Source organism: Aulonocara stuartgranti, assembly GCF_965226115.1.
Source record: "Aulonocara stuartgranti genome assembly, chromosome: 10".
NCBI lineage: Eukaryota > Metazoa > Chordata > Actinopteri > Cichliformes > Cichlidae > Aulonocara > Aulonocara stuartgranti.
The window spans coordinates 22543365-22561123 of NC_138946.1; the positions used below are offsets into that span (position 1 = coordinate 22543365).

The 17759-nt window shown below is 43.1% G+C and overlaps 1 protein-coding gene across 13 annotated transcripts in view; it reads left to right on the top strand.

The window, feature by feature from the left end:
* gria3a (glutamate receptor, ionotropic, AMPA 3a) overlaps positions 1 to 17759 on the top strand; it is a 90086-nt gene that overhangs the window by 26722 nt on the left and 45605 nt on the right. For 12 of the 13 annotated variants that reach the window (XM_082549356.1, XM_082549358.1, XM_082549353.1 and 9 more), the window contains one exon: positions 1758 to 1997. In XM_082549356.1, the coding sequence (XP_082405482.1) occupies positions 1758 to 1997 (240 nt within the window). Of the gene's footprint in view, positions 1 to 1757; positions 1998 to 4000; positions 4064 to 17759 lie in introns of those variants that run through there. The other variant, XM_082549355.1, reaches the window with a different exon arrangement.

Here is a 17759-nt window from a genome sequence, read left to right on the forward strand (position 1 = left end):
ATTCCCTCAAAATCCACTCACACATAAAAGTAACAATGGTAGAAAAGTACACGTGTAAAATTGTTTTATGAAGCTTTTGACTTTATATGCATTTATATTTGCTTCTGCATGTGCTGCATTTCTTGGTGCATTAAGCAGAGCATACAGTCTAAGGTCATGCATGCGCATTCTCGTGTGCCCGACAACGTAAACAGGACTTTCTCATGAGTAAAACACTACTGAAGGATAAAAACGCCCGTTTTCCATCAGTGATTCGTGAGTCACGATGATTTAATGCATGAATTAATGCAATGTGCATCCTGAATCCTGACGAGTGGAATAGGCCACCAGCTGTTTCTTTGCAATAAATTATGCTTAATTTCAGAAGAAGCACAAATTATTTTTTATTTATACAATTTGCTAATGAGATTTGCTATTATTTATATTTTGTTATGATTTCTTGAGCCTGTGCTGTGCATGTGTGTAATCAAAGTTTCTATCAATAAATCAAATGCTTCTTGTTGGTTGAAAACATGCACTAAACACTTCCTCATCTAAACCAATCAGATTGTGTGTGCCCACGTATAACCATCTTACGTGACCTCTGTTGCAGAGGTTGTTGCTATATATGGTTGTTGGCCTTGTCCACAGGCATATTTTAGATGGGAGCTGGACCTCAAGATATGCATGTGTATTTAAGCATTTGACAGTGAAATCTGACTAGTGGAAGTCTGCTGTGGGGCAGAGCAAGCTGCCCAGTAAGAACAGATAGGGTGCTCACTGGGAGGGAGGCCTTAAAGAGACAGACAGAGGCTGAATGCAGGGGTTGACAGGGAAATATGCACAGTCGGTTTCCTTTAGATGTCTTGTTTTTGATGCAAATTACTGAACAATATGTATGTGACTTGATTTTCTATTTAAAGAATAACCTCTTTGTTCCTTCATTTTGTACAGAAACTCAAAATGAAATAAGAGAAATTTACACTTTATTGATAATACTCTATTCTGTAACTGTAATGCTAAAATCCAAACATTTCTAGCCTCATTTAATACTTATTAGTGTTTCTGTGCGGCTTCACTGAGCAGCGTTGTGACCTGTGCGGAGCAGAGGGTCAGAAATATCAGAGCAGGTCTGCTGCACTGACCAACATTTCCTTCAGTCATTACTAATATTAGGATGGCTGTCATGCCTCTGATTTAATCCTCCTTGGTGGCACTGAACCAGTTTATTATACACAAATAAAATGAAATACTTAACACCTTGTAAGTGTGTTTAGTGTTTGTGGCCGCGGCTCATTTCCATAGGCCCACAGATGGCAACAGATAGGCCTTGTTGTAAATCTTTTATACAGCGGCAGCACAGCCCAGCGCTCGAACATTTGGATGCTCATGTGTCAGGATATTTGTCCATTAAGAGCTGTGGCCAGTGCACTGACTTCCCCATTATTTCTAGTTGATTACCCAAGCAGTTGCATTTACAGCAAGGATAAGTGAAGGGCACCGGGCAGCAGAGCATTGCCATAGGGAGCAGGCATCCCGCGTGAGGCCCATTTATTCAGATAGCCGCTGCTTCACTTGCAAGATTAACAGCATAAAGAATTCCCTCTCATCTCAACCTTACATTGAATTTTTTTTTTTATTTCTGCACAGGGACTCAGCAGCTTTAACTTTCAGTATGTCACAGCGATTATTGACATCTCTTCTGAAATTAGGAGGAACTTGGCATAAATCTTTGTTTGAGTCCATGACCTGAACCTGTTCTTTGTCCTTTGCACTAGTCTGCTCCCAGTTCTCCCGAGGAGTTTACGCCATCTTCGGCTTCTACGACAGGAAGTCCATGAACACGCTGACCTCCTTCTGCGGGGCACTGCACACCTCCTTCATTACTCCCAGCTTTCCCATCGACGCCGACGTGCAGTTTGTCATCCAGATGAGGCCCAGTTTGCGAGGAGCTGTTCTCAGCCTGCTGGACCATTACAAGTGGGAGAAGTTCGTCTACCTTTACGACACTGACAGAGGTGAGAGCGGTTATGGTCGGGAAAGCATGCTTGTGTACACCTTTGCAAATGCCACAAGCTTCAGCAACGTTTAGGAGTAGAACGTCTCACTGCAGGAGAAAGTGGATTAAGTTGTCGCCATCCCTGCTCAGGCAAACACGTTATTATACAGGCTATAAGATTTGTCTTTAATATGTAAATCCCTTATCCCCAATCCTCATTCTAAGTGGTTTGATACATTTTAATCTTTGTCAGTAATGATCTCAAATTGCTTCAGTGTGCGGCTGAATCCTGCTCACAGAGGCGCTCAATAGTTTCTTGCTTCCGAGAAATGAGTCATTCACAGGTGCTGCTGATTCTGCTGCAGTACTATGACTGCAGCCGCCCGAGTCTCTAATCCTAGGCACTCGCTGATTATCATTTAGCTCTAATTGGATTATTTAAAGACGGAGCACAACACCCTCCAACTTCTGCATGTGTTTTATGCCCTCTCGCTCCCCTCATGTGGGCCAACTATTTGCAGACTTGGGTCCCCCGAGAGGTAGCATGCAGTCACAATCTGTCTGTACAAACTGGACCATAAACTGATCGCAGACTCACAGTAAAGCTACAGAGCACAGTGTCAAGTCAAACGTATTTTCAAATCGTCCGTTGCAAATAAATTAGAAGATGCAAGAGATGCCGTTTTCCGGCTTCAGTGTCTGCTCTTAAATGTGCCAAACTGTTCAAGAGCTGTGCATCCAAGTATTTTTAAACTGACACAGAGAATTTCTAGGACAGGAGTGCACTCCTTTTTCGCTTCCCCCTGCCTCACGTTTATATATTTCCAGCTCAGGTGTCTGATCCACCGCTCGGTGATGAATCTGATCGCAGAAGCTGATGGTTGTCCAATCATCAGCTTCTGCGACGATTGTGGATGAGAAAAAAGTGATTAATGAGTTTGTAACCTCTCCATGGCAAAATCAACCTTCTCAGAACTGTATCCCAATTTGGCCTTTAGAGCTCCGCTTGACTTTGTTGGCCTCTTTCACCTGCTGTGCTGAGGCTGATGGGCCACCATCTGTAATACTTTGCTCATTTCCACAGCACCACACAGTGTAAACACTACAGTTTAGGATGGATTTCCACAAGCTGCACAGCTTGTGTTTGTTGAGAGACTAGTTAGCCATCCTATTTTGGCTCGAGGTCCCATCCTGCTCTTCCCATCAAGGCTGTGGAGCAATATAGCCACCACTCATCCAAATGTCACTTTAATCTTCATTATAAAAAGAGGGCCTCTATTTAGGGCCCTAAGAGGGATTGGCAGGGGGCACTCAAGAGATGCTTGTGTGAATAGCTTTGGATGGTTTGTGGGGCAATATGACAGTAATATGCTGCAGAGGCATTTTACAGTGATATATGTTATGTCTGTTAACAAGACACAGCCTTTTATTAGAGCAAAAGCAAAGGCATCTTAGGGGCAGCTATAAATGGGGAATGTCTTTTAAATTAGATTTTCCCCACAGCTCAGATCAAGCACTTTATTTAATCACTTTAAGCATAATTATGAAGAAATACAAGACATTTTTTCACACAGTTTCTCCCCACCTGGAATTTTTGTACTTATTGGACAACCACCATAAATAACGGTGAATATAAGAGTTGTATGGACAAATGTAAGACAGTTGGATGTATGTTGGCAACTATTTGTTTTCTAAGAGATCATGTTTTTCTGCCTTTTTGGTTCTTTAAAAAGCGACTGTAGTACTCACCAGCCTCAAATTAATTACATTTATGCTTCTGGACCCACATGCAGAAATAATATAGCAACATGATGTATATGAAGTTAGTAGGTTTCACCTTAAAACAGATCAAGCATATCTTGCACACATAGAATTTTATGTCCTTGTGAAACTTTTTCATGACTGTTGCAGTGGTTGTAGAGTGGCTTGGATAAAACTAGTAGCAGACCCTAGGGTAAAGTCCTTGAACTGGCAGGATTTATATGGGGCACACCTTAACAGCCTCAAGTCAACTTACAAATTGGAGCCATTAAAACAGTGCTGGGATGTTCTATTAGCCTCTCAAAATTGTTGCTCCTGTCTATGGTAAGTGAATATTAATAATATTAATGAATGGTGTAGCCCTGCCCTGTGTATACTTGTCTGACTGTTTAAACATTTCATAATAAAAAAGCCAGCTATTTTTTTGAAAAGAAGTATATTTGGGGTAAAATTATTAGACTTATATTCTATACACGTGACCGAATTTTAGATTTTGTTGTGTTCCTTTGTTAATTTGGTCATACAGTCTTTGCTGTCTCTTTTTGTGTAATTTTTAATTTAAAAAAAACAGAAAGAAACTTTTTTTATTACCATCTTAGCTCAACACAGGGTACCTCATCCACTCGGCTAGGCTAACTTTGGAGACCTTTGGAGGACAACCCTGCTAACTGTAATGTTCAGTCCTGTCTCCATAAACTGCTTGTGTACTATTATAATGAGTTCTTCTATGTTTGGTGAATTATGCTTATAGTTTGGTTGCTAAAGTTGTATTTTATTAAACTTCATGTCAGATTGATAAAGCTTCGACACCATCAGTGCAGCCTCTGTGCTAGCAAGGAAACTGTAGCTATTTTTAGCTTGATGCTATTGTTCAAATGATGAGCTGTGCAGAGAAAATTCAAGGTTTTCTCACCTGCCGAGAATTGAGTCACTCTTCACGTCTGCATGACCAGTTTCCTGTTGGGACAACTTTGAACAGGCTAAAATAAGAATGCACAAACATTTATCAGTAGCAATTATATTAAAAGAAAAAAACTTATTGTGAAACTGGCTGCAGACCCAAGGTGGTGCTGCTTTTGGTTCTTAGTCAGTCAATTTTCTCTATTTCGAACACAAATTGACATGAGTACTATTTTTGTGTGTCTACTATGCAAAAATACTTCAACAACTGACCTCCATCCTGGTCGCATAATCTCAGATTAGTAATGGGACCAAGCCTCTAGTCATGAAGACACCTTTTGCCTGCAGTCAGGATTGGGACTTCATATGTAGTGTGCAGTTGTTAGCCATTGCTACAGCTTTTCCTTCTAATCTTCTAATGCATACTTTGTTGGTGAGTTAAGTGAGTTTTTACCCCCCCCAAAAAAAGTCATTTTGATTGAGCTAATAGATTTAATAATAATTTAAGCATTTCATACCAAAACTAGTCTTTCTTGATCAACTTGATTATCGAATGCAAAAAGAGCATACATTTGTTAAAAGTAGATTTGCTGGGTTTTTTTTTTAAATCATTGCAGCCCGAGGGCATAACTACTCATCAAAGCTATATCTGTATGATGGGATTTTAAATGTAACAGAAAATAAAAATTCATAGCCATTCATAATATATTAAAATTTCAAATTTTGAAAGCTATTAATATCAAATAGGTTCGGCTTCACTTTCATGTTGGAGATGCCTTCCTGTGACAGCAGTGCTGTGCTGATCTAAACTAGTTTAACTGACATATGCACAATAAGTCTAAACCACGAGTGGAGTCTCTCTTTATTTATTTATTTTTTTTACTGGCATCTCTTACTGTTTCATGCAACCCACGTCTCCTTCGATGAAGTGATTTCTTCATAAACTGAACTGATACAAAAGGAGAAGTGCAGCAAGCCTCGCAGCACCAGGAGGAGCACAACAAAGCGGAAAACAGACTACACACTTTTATGCACACGAGTCATTACATACAAGTTTATTTGCTACAGTGCAGCATCACCTATTTATCCTGGATGTACTGGCTCTGAATTGTCCTCATTAAATAGACTAATGGCTGCTGGCAAGCAAAGACCTTTTGAACTGATGAACATCTGGATGTTACCAACTGGGCGCAGAGAGAAGCTCCTCACCAGGTTTTCTCATGTTTGGCTTATTTACAATAAATTGCATATTCATCATAAAGCGCAATATGTCGTTCATGCCAGTTAAAAAGAGTTGCTGGGTGGTGTTTGTCAAAGTTATTACACTTTACAAAATTTGTATAATGTGCTGATGAGCCAAAAATTTATTACTACGAAAATATCAGCTATAAAATGTGTTTCTAATAGCTGATTTTAAGTCAGAGGAATCTTTGTTTTGCTGTCTAAATGCCTTAAGCAGCAGTTTTTGTAATGGTCCCAACTGTTTAGCTCTAAGAAGACATTAGATAATGTCAGCAGAGATACAGTTCAACTTTGATTGTTAAATATAAGATATAAAAAATATTTAAAAACCACATAAACAATACAAATACATAAAAACATATCCAAAGGCCATAATGCATCACAGAAAGGCTTTCAGAAATAAAGATGGCGATGGGTTCTCAATCTGTAAAAGGCTGCACTGATAAATAGTTTAATAACGTAAAAATAACTTTACTTTATATCCGACTGCACAATGTATAAAAATAGGATACGCAAAGCCATTAAATTATTCAGAGACTCTTTATATGCAAGGGAGAAGGCCAGAAATTAGGAAAGCCTGCATTAAAAACAGACTCTGTATTGGTGACTGTACTGAAAATCACTTTCAAGAATCGGTAAACACAGTTCTTCACTGCATCGAAAAATGGAAGAGTCTTCTTCTCATTGGAAAAACAAAAATCCATAAGCAACAATTAGAAAGGCTTCCACTCTCTCTGGGCCTGAGGTCATTTAAAATCGACCGAAGCAAAGTAGAAAACTTTTTTTTTGACCAACCAAAATTTGAAATTCTTTTTGGAACTCATGAGCACACGAGGTAATAGAGAAATCACACTGTCCAGCTATTAGTGCCAGTCCTGAAGCCAGGCTCTGTGACGGTAAAGGGGTGCATTAGTGCACATGGAATGGATAAATTGCATATCCGCGAAGGCACCTAATCCATTTCAGTTAGATACAGGGTGTAGCTGATCTACTGTATTTCCATTTTTATGTATTCCGCAGCCTGTGATATTGTTTTGGAATCACTGATCCTGAAACAGACGTAACCAAATAAGGTACCTCAGAACTGTAATTAAGTACAGTGCTTCAGTAAAGGGACCTGTATGAGATCTGACTGTGCAATCTAATGCTCATTGTTGACTATCATTCTCTTGATTCATGAACTCTACATAATGCAAACTGGATCTTAATTTCCTTATGCGGCCATCAAAATGAAGAAGTAGCATCTAACAACATTAACCGCGGCTCTCTCCTCCTGCCGCTGTGACAAATGTAGATGGCGGGGACAATTTGCCTTCGATGTGTAATCACACTGCCCTGCTGCTGAATGTCTGCTTGGTTTCTTCTCTGCAAGGAAACATCTGATTAATTGCGCACTGCTAAAGAGCTTCACTCAGCAGCCCGGCACACAGGCTCATTAACAAAGAATGGGAGAGCGGGAGAGGACGGCGCCACGCAGCTGTTCCACTCTGTGAACACCTTACTGCAGCTTCACTTTGAGATGGACACATATCAATAGGTGTAGACCCCCCTCCCGCATCTGTGAGTAACCACTGTTTTGCTGCCAGACAATAATATTGGGACTGAAGCAGAGATTCATCAGTCAAGCTTTTCTACTTCAAGAGAGCTTCTTTCCTCCCCCGTTCAAGGACTCTATTAGGCCTCGTAGTGAATGTGAAAGTGAGGCACACGTGTGGCAGAATATCGTGCTCTTCTGTGAGGCTGTTTGTTTTAGAGGGCGCTGAAAAACAAAGACATGCAGATAAAAAAAGGCTAACACTGTAAGAATCTCCTCTGTCAGATAGGATCTCTGAAATCATAATAGCAATTTATAACATTAATATAACGGATTGTTTAAACTTGAACAGCGCTTTCTTCCTTTTCTTTTGCAGCTTGCTCATAAATGTGGCTTTGCAGAGTGAGTGTCGAAAAAGCTTTAGATTGCGTGGACTCAATTTCCTTTAGATTTACAGCTAAGGCTGGTATTTATCTGGAAAGGCAGTTTGGATGCTACATGCGTGGTGCATGTATGTGTGTGTGTACTTGGCGGTGACCTCATTGGTGAAAACCTCAAAGGGCGTTGTGCATTCACTGGGAAGACACAGCTGAGGCGTTGGCTGTGTCTGAGTGTTTCTGCCTGAACCGAACCTCCTCTGTTTTCAAGCACTCAATCCGCTCTGCCAGACGCCCAAAATGGCACCAATTGATCCTTGCACATCCACGCATGCAGAGGCAGCGCAGCTTGAAAACAACACCGATGGAAATGTAAGCTGCAGACTTTCTGCTCAGTACTGCAGCGTCGACTCTTTTATACCCACAAAAACTGAAGTACGTGAATTATTAATTCGGTGTATTAAACATTTTGGGGAGTTCGCCTGTTTAGGAGGAAAATGTATAAATGTGTTGCTTTCATTTCTCACCACAGGTGAGTTTGGGGTTTTAGACACTGCGTTATGCAGTGGACATTGTTGCTTTCAAATATAAAGAGATCGCTTTTGAACAGACGGCCTGACAGACTTGCAGTACTCAGACTGTAGCTAACTACTGTAGCTACAGTAACCCTGAGAAAGTCATTACGTAACTAGAAGCCGTTGCGTCACTTTAAATCTTTGTTCCTTGCTCGAAAAATGGAGTTGCACTGCTCATTACAAATCACTCTCTGTGAGCATCACTGACAAACCACTCTGCCACGTCTGCCAGGATGTGTTGACAAAGCCGCCCGTGACTGTATCAGTCTAGCGGCTACAAACTGCTAAAGTGGCAAGGATGGATACTTGTAAGAGACGTTAGGAAAGGGTTTTAGTTTTACATCCATAGATATATATTTCAGGTACTTGCAGGTAGTGAAAGCAGTGAATTTTCTAGTGTAAGAAGAAAGAGTTCTGTACTTTGTGATGTTAATGCAGGAGCTGTCCAAGGTCCTGCTGATGCAAGACCTTGGACAGCTCCTCATCCCCTCTGTAATAAAAGTTGTACTGTGTCATGTTAGCTTCATCCATTCTTCTGTTGTCCATCTCTTTATATTTCATACTGTTTCAGCAATAAACATGCGAGCAAATTAGAATATCAGCTGTCTACAGATGCCTTTACACAAGCCGGACAAATAAACTCGATTTTTCAGCAGATGTTCTCGTTATATTAAGAAAAACATGAATTAATAACGGCTCTATTTGTTGTATATAGTATGTGGGAAATCTTATAATACATAAAGTATCATATGCCCCTGAAGGTTCTTACCTATCTAATACCTACATCAGATTTATGATGTCATCGTTTTTCTTAGCTACCACCGTTGAAAGGCCTAAAATGGCCTGTTTGTACCATTTATGGACCTGTACCACCTTATAAACGTGTTCTGTTATGTTCATTTCACAACAGATCACAGGACCATGTTCCCATCGATCTTAGGTGAGCACCCAGAGAAGGCGCCGATGTTTCTAGATGCTGTTTACGCTTGTTTATGAGTTCTAACTTGCTTTTGTTGATGCTGACTTGAGTTTCTGAAGCTAAATAATGACTTCCACTACAGAATTGTGACATTCAGTACAGTGTTTTCTGACTTTGCCCCAACCATATAGATGTTTCTTGGAGTTCTCTGAATGTTGTAATGATATTATCATATTATGAAATCTCATAATATGACTGACTAGTATCCAGTCATGTTACTAATTTGTTGCCGCTTAACCTAATTAGCTGTGGGATATTCCCCCCAAAACTCAAACATTGTGTTTGTACTGTTATTTTGTCACAGGGTTGCGCATTTTGTTGTGACAAAGACTGTTTTTTTGAGGGGTAATAACACAAATAGATAAGGTTGGGGTTCAGTAACCCGTGATGAACATGCTTCTAACAGCGGTCTACTGCTTTGTGATGTCACAGTGTGCACTTGCATAACAGGGTGCTGTGAACAACAGTGAAATTTGTCAGGAAATAAAAGTCTAGCACAAACAAACAAACACCATACATGTAACAAAACTGCCTTTGCTAACACTGCTCTCACACGTTTGTTTTATAAACCCTTGAAATTTTGTTAGTATGCAACCTGAAGCTCGATCAGTCATATTTATCATATCTGTTACTGATGGCAATACATAATCAGTGCTTACTTCTACTTCTCTGCCTCTTGAATCAGAGAGAAATCAGTACCTTAAAGACCAGGTGTGATTCCACTTATCCTGCTTTCGTTGTCTGTTCACTCCTGCCGGCTCAGGGAGGAAACAGGGTGAGCAGCTCAGAAGCATATTTGGGCAAAAATACAGATTTTTCTTCCCTCCGCAATTCAACATTGTTATCTCAGCTGCTCACAGATGAAGGAATAGCCTCGTCTTCAAATGAGTGGGAAAGAAATAAAAGTGTATGGAGCTGTGAGAGAAGGAACAGAGGAGTCAGCAAAGCCTTTGTGTTTCTCCCGTGTCAGAGGGACAAGCGCTGTCAGAAATGCTGTCAGATGCACCGAACGCTTTTGACTTCATCGAATTTGGAGCTTCCTCCCATCTTTTTCTGTCACATCCAATTTGTCATATGTAATCTGCTCTAACCTTACCACCTTACACGGACAAATAAGAAACCAGGTGACTAATAGAGAGCCCCTCTGCTTTATCAGGCAGCTGCTCTGCTTATTCCTCGATTCTTGTCTCTGTGTCGCTCAAATGCCTTTCGTCTATTTCAGGGACACTTGCTTTCAGGATAACGCAAGGCCATTACAACAGTAGTCTTTTTGCATTATGAAAGAGATTGATGTGATGTGCGTTTCCATGTTTGCCCAAGAGAAAACGCCATTTTTATTTTGCCTAAGAGAGAAAAAGACAAGGCTGTTAGTGCAGCTCTCGCTAATGGGCCATCCATTTCTTTGTGTGTGGTTTAAATATCTGCACTTTGTGTTTGTGTTAGTTTTCTCACTCCGGCTGTCTTTTATATTACATTTTTAGTGCTTTAGAACCTGAATCATCTTCAAGCGCAACAAAAATTTGTGAATTATTCAATGACGTGTGAATTCAACTTACATAAAAGATGAAAGCAAACAGGAGAAATGCTCGACGTTCTGTTAGCAACTTTGCAGCTGTCATTAGATAAGAAATAATCTGTTTGATTAGGTCTGATCAGGGATTTGGCAGGAGTGGGCGGTGTGGGGGTGCAGGGCTCTTTGCAGTTCAGCTAATTTGGAAGAGGGAGCTGTTATCTATGTTGGACTGCAGTTGGAGTAGGCGTTGTTAGGCTAATTGTGCTCAAAAGTGTCCTTTTACTGTCATTTGGCAGCTTTAATCCTTTTTATTTCACTGGCTCTGTGAGCACTGCCCACTGAAAGCAGTCTTCTTTGTAGAGCCACATATAAGCTTTGAGATTTTTAGAGATTTCTCAGAAGTGGGTTCAGTGGCTTTGTCTGAGTTCCCCCTCGGTGTCGCGCTCAGCTTTGGGCCTCCCGTGACAACGGCGCGGTTCAGATGACTGCAAGAGAATTTTAAAGAGGTCACCTTCCTCGGGGAGGGGGAGGGACGACTGAGTCACAGTTGAGACTGCACACCACGCTCAGCCATCATATGAGCCGCTGCCCGAGACAGACAAGAAGAATACATGGCCAGGTGTCAGCAGAGCCTCAGTCAGGCTCGTTTTAGCGGCTGTGTCTCACAGAGGAAGTAACATATTTGGTAAATGTCCTAATCTAGAAAAATACTTCTCTTAACTACAGAGAGATTTAAAGTGAACCAGTGATTGTACTTGACTATCCTGCTTTGTTTTTTTCAGGGCTACATCCCGATGGTGCTGTGTTTGCTATTAAGCTCATATATTCAGGTTTAACTCACATACAGGCCAACTTTACTTTGTGCTGCCTGCTTAAACAGCTCCCCTCACCTTCAAGCATTTCTTTCACTACATTTGTCAACAAACCTCAAAGTGAAATGTCTAAATTTTTTGTGTTTGTAGACTTGAGCATAAATATCCGTACTGTACTCATGGCATGGTGGCCTGACAGCATATAGCGGCGCTGCTTTGCACATCGACAGCTCACGTTTCATGTTATTGGATCATTGTTTTGCTGCTCTGCCTAAGTTACGTGCTGTTTATAAACTGGTACTAATGTCAACATGTAGCAGGTCGGGCTCGCATCATCTCTTCAGGAGAACCTTTGTCGTCTGACGTCTGTTAAAGCTGATTTCAGCTGGGAGCTGATGAAAGGTTTATCCTCTTAAACAGCTAAGTGCTAGCTACTACACAAAGCTGTGCAATAATTCTCTGTGGGCTTCCTACTAGTAACCCATGTGAGTTTAAAGTAACATTAATTGGCAATGATTGTACAAAAGAATGACACTAACAATAATCACAGTGATTGTCTAATTGCATTTTTTGGAGTCTTGTTTACATCAACCTGATAACTCAGGGCATTTATCCATGTATGCACGGTAAAGACAGCCTGCTAAAATTCAGACTGAGCAAGGTGATTTAAGGGTCTTTAAACACTGCATGATTTAGTATTTCTGAAACTGCTGATCTACAGGGATTCTCCCACACAACCATCTCTATTGTCTGAAAAAGGGAAAATATCCACTGAGCATCTCTGAATGCACCACATTGAACCTTGAAGCAGATGGGCTATAGGAGCTGAGGACCACACCACCAAGTGCCACTCCTCTCAGTTAAAAAGATAAAGCTAATGGTATAGTTCAGACATAGAAAATTGGAAAAACATTGTCGTTTTTTCTGTGTCTCTATATCTTCTGCAACATTGAGATGGTCGGGTCAGAATTTAGTCTAAACAACATGGAAGAATGGCTCCATCCTGCCTTGTATCTGTGGTTTTTTGGCATAGAGCATAGAGCATCATTTAATCACCACAGCCTCCCTGAGACCATGTCCTTTCTTTTATGACCACGGTGCACTCATCTTCTGATGGCTGCTTCTAGCAGGATAACACCAATGGGGCCACAGGAGAGATATTTAACTAACTAAGGCTGTTTTGGTGTTATTGTGGAAGAAGGATTTTTTTTGCTCTATAAATAGGCTTGTGGCAGTATGCTCCCGATGTTGAATATGTATTATTCTTCAGGTCAGGGCTGAATAATTGACTCTGTAAAATGCCCTTGATGGTCGTCCTTCCTGCTGACTGTTTTAAAATGTACCATCTGTTTACAAAGTCAACCAAAACTCTGTCATTTGTGCGCCGCCTGATAAATCACACCAGTGTTAATACTCACCAAGAGACTTAGGTGTCCTTTGTTGCTCAGATTTCCTTTTTGCACTGTGGTTTTTAAAGCTAGAGTGCACCGAATGTCACATCATTGAATTCCTTCGGTTCGGGACTTCCTCTTTATTTATACATATCTTTAATTGTTAAGTATACTCAATAGCTTAAACATCAAGCAGCTCATAAAATGTTTAAACCCCAACTATCCAGCTTAGTTTTAGTGTGAGAAAATGAAACTCTCAAGGGAATCGTTTGTAAATCCCCCCAAATCCTTTTTCTTGAGCAGCTACTAACACGTTTCAAAATGTCATGCATATCCCAGCTTATGGCGTTCAGTGCTGTGGGAGGAGAGCTGACACTCAGCTTCTGCCTTTTCATTTCCCTTCTGCCAGCGGTGATATAATGTGCTAGATTTTAGTTTTGATATATATGTGAGCTGATAAAAAAAAAAATCCAGATAAAGGCAGTAGCAGTGTTGGGCTCAGACTGAGGTCAGCTCAGCAGTCTCTTATCAGTCATCAGAGTCTTTACAATGCATCGAGACACGATGCCTCTTTCGAATTCCTTAACCTCGCCCGGCGTCAGACATGTGAGCACATGTCGCGGTGGCCTCTTTAGAAGCCAGAGTGGCTAACGTGATGGCACCCAGCGAGAGCCACTTGTCTTTAAAGGCCATACCTGGTCTGAGTGCTGTCTGCTGTGCACTTCACTGTGAAGGTCACCAGCAGGGGAAGGGAGGGCGAGGGCGAACGTGTCAGCCCAGTCGCTGTGCTCTGAATATTTCAGAGGCCTGTTGGGAACATGAGTTTACATGTTCCCAACAGAAAGCTGAAGAACCTGTGGTAGATCCAGATAAGGACCACTAGTTATTGTTGTTGGAAATGCAAGCAACAATACTTCTGATTAAATTATACATTACAAGTGAGTGCTGCCTTAGAAAGGCGGTGTCAAATCTGTATTCTGGATTATTTGCTAAAGATAAATCTATAAATGGTGTTAGTGGACCCAAAAATTCAATTCTCCACTTTACAAACCTTTTGAAACCTCTCTACCTCTCTTTAGTAAGAAAATATTCTTGTACGTTTATGAGTTTGGAGATTTAATGGCATGTTAATTGCTGCATTATTATTTACAGTTACTCTTCGTTCATCGCTCACATTTCCTTTGTACTTTGTACACAGGCATGAATCTCTGTAGACAGATCGCTGCATTGGACCAATCTTTTATGTAAGATTGGTTCAGATCTCTAGATTCATGTATGTCCAAATTCCTTTGGAAAAATAAACCCCCACGTATAAGCTTAAAAACACTACAAAAGACCAAGGATAAAGGAGGACTAGAACTGCCTAACTTTCAGCACTACTTCTTAGCCAACAGGCTTCGGTTTATCTCAGGATGGCTAAAACATACCCTCTTAGATGAACCTTGGCTAGATGTAGAACAAGCACTCTGCAATAATCTAGAGATCTCAGACCTACCATTTATCAGCTCAAACATCCAACGACATGAATGCTTTAAAAGCATCAACATCAGTGCTTCTCTGACAGCATGGTGGGAGTTTCTAAAATTGACAGCGTCTTCATTAATCCCATGCAAACGTACACCTATCTGGAACAACCCTGACATATTACAAAACAATAATATGATAAACTTTTCAGATTGGAGTGGTAAAGGAATCAAATATTTAGAACATATACTAGAAGGAACAGAATTTATTTCATTTGACGGACTAGTTACACAATATGGGATCAACAAGAAAAGATTTTTAGAATATCAACAAATTAAATCCATAGTAAAAAAGAAATTTAAACCGGGTCAAGTTGAACTACAAACACCACCAAGTGTGGTTCAATTTCTTACTCTTAAAACCCCCAAATTACTATCCAAAATATACAGAATGCTTTCTAAAACAGATGAATCAATATCACTTCCTATTGCAAAATGGGAAGCGGATTTATCAGTTAACTTAGACCTAAACTTCTGGTCTCAGATTTGCTTAAAAACCTTTAATCTAATTAGAAATCCCAGTCTTCAATTAATTCAATACAAAATACTACATAGAGTGCACTATACAGGTCATCGGATGTTCAAGATGGGCTTTACGTCTACCAACAACTGCTCACACTGCCAAACCAATTCACCGGACAATTATATCCACGCTCTTTGGTTCTGTCCACCAGTTCAGAAGTTTTGGCGCGAGATATGTGAAGACTTATCAAAATGTCTGAAATGTAACATTCCAACTTCCCCCTTAGTGTGTTTGTTGGGCAGCTTAGATAATGTCACTTCAGAAAAGAATATCGCCCATATGGTTTTCACTGCCCTATGCATAGCCAAGAAAACAGTCCTCATGAACTGGAAAAATAAAAATAATCTTAATTCTAACCAATATAGAAATTATCTATTAGATTACATTAGTCTTGATACAGCCTCTGCCACCACATCAGATCAATTGCTCTGGGCTCCTTTGATCAGCTCCATCACCTAGTGGGGGTGGGGGGTCATAGTCTGGTCCCGCCTTCACTGTTGTGATTGGTGTGGGGGTAGGGACAGGCTTAGGGCGTCGGGGGGTTCCCCGGAGGCATCTTCCCTGGGGGGCTCAACCCGGGGTAGCGGTCATGTCCGGTTAGGGGCTCTGTTGGCTCTCAGGTGACTGTTTCCTCGCGGCTGCGTGCAGCGGGGCTAGGGGAGGGTCTGTGCTGACGGACGTGGGTTACTGACCTGGTAGCCTGGCTGCCCCTGGGTGGGTCCGGGATGGGCGTGAGGTTCTGGGGGCGCTCCGTCTCTGGGCTGGGACCCGGACCGGGCCTCGGGGGCTTGGGTCCTGGTTGGTGTGTTGCCGGGGTTGTGGGCGGGTGGGTGCATGGGGGCCCAGCCCTGGAGCGGGGTGCCGCCGGTGCATCGAGCCACCTGGGGGGCTCTTCAACTGGTGGGGGAGATTGTCACATCTTGCAGGAGCTTTCCTCTCTTCAGGAGCTCCCTCTGCAGGAGGGGGAGATACAGGAGAGGTGGAGGAAGATCTCAGCCTGGGTGTTTATTGTCTTATGTAGTCTGGAAGATGAGTGGATGGTGGGGTGGGTGCAGTTTTCTCTGTGGTGGGGTTGGGAGGACTGTCCCGGGCTCTGTGGGGCCGGGAGGCGCTGCTGCGCTGGGCCCCGGTCTGGATGGGCCTGGGCCCCCTTTCCCTGGCGGGTCGCGGAGTATGGGGGTGCCTACTGGGGTCAGCGGGGGAGCTGGCCCCAGGGAAGGGTCACTTGCCCCTCCCTTCCTTCCCTCCCCATCTCCAGCTGCCTCCCTCTTCCCGCTCCACCACAACCACCCACACATGCAGGACCTTGGAGTAGGGGTATGTCACCAGGGTGCAGAGGAGGCTACCCCCCCCCCTCTGTCGCCTTCTGGCTGCCTCTGCCTCAATTTTATCCCACAACTTAGACATTCACATTACTCACACTCTCATTACACATACATATAGGATCTTGGGGGTGGGCACGATACACGGAGTCCAAAGTACCATCAGGGTGTACACCCCACCCCTGGCATCGTTGCCCACCTCTCAATTTTAAATACACGTAGACATTGAGGGCCAGCAGGAGGGACCATGCGCTTACCTGCTGCTCTCTGGCAGGTAGCTCCATGCCCTCCTGGGTTTTAAATGCACCTTAGAACACACATGCATCAACACTACAATGAGCGGGTGGAGGGAGGTTTGGAGTCTTCTCTCACCCCCATTCTCTGCGACCTGCTGGAGCGGGGGGGCTAGGAGGAGGAGTTGGCCGTCCGACTGCGGTCTGGAGTGTGGGGCCTCCCTGCTGCTGCAGAGTCGGGGCGGTCTGCCTCCCCCCACCGTAGGGAAAAGGGTAACACCACCTGGGTCTGGGTGCAGTTCCCCCCTCCAGGGGCAAGGGCACCTAGACCCGGTTTGTAGAGTACGCTTGGGGAGTGTGATCGTGTGTACAACGTCTCTTTATGTCTGTCTCCACGTTGGTTGAGTGTGGAGTAAGTGCATATGAGAGCATGAGGGTGGGAATGGATGTTTGTATCTGTGTGTGCCTGTATTTCTGTGTCTATATGTCAGGTTGGGTGTCAGGCGCCACCTCTCTGGGGACATCTCAGGCCCTCCAAGGTTTGGAGGCCTATCTCCCCCTACCACCACTTCCCCTGCCAGTGGCGGTCCCCCTCGGACATCGGTGCGTTGGTGGTTCTTTGTGTCCGGGGGTGGGCGTCCGGGTACACACCGGCTCACTCCTTGGCGGCCGCTCATCGGGGCCTGGAGCCTGGGGCTCGCTCGGGCCACTTCGGAGGTGGGGTGCCCCCGGCCTCTCGGCCTGGGGCTCGGTCACTCAGGCGCGGCTGGCTGCCGGCGGAGCTCACGGGCGCGTCACTGCAACTCCCCCTGGCTTCTGCTCCGCGGCTGCTGAGTGAGCCCTCATCTGGGACTCTCCTCAGCTCTTTCTGGGACAGTGGCGCGGCTGCCCCTCTGTTGGTCTTCCTTGGTCTCTTGTGTTCTGGGGGCCTCTGGATGTCTGGAGTTTTGATCTCCTCCATACCTGCTTCATGCCCTGAAGGACGGGGCTGTGGCCCCCCCACACCCTCTAGCAGATCATTACATGAAGGAACCTTTTTAAAAAAAACAAGCGCATCCATGCTCACAGGTGTACACATGGGTGATCACACCCACAA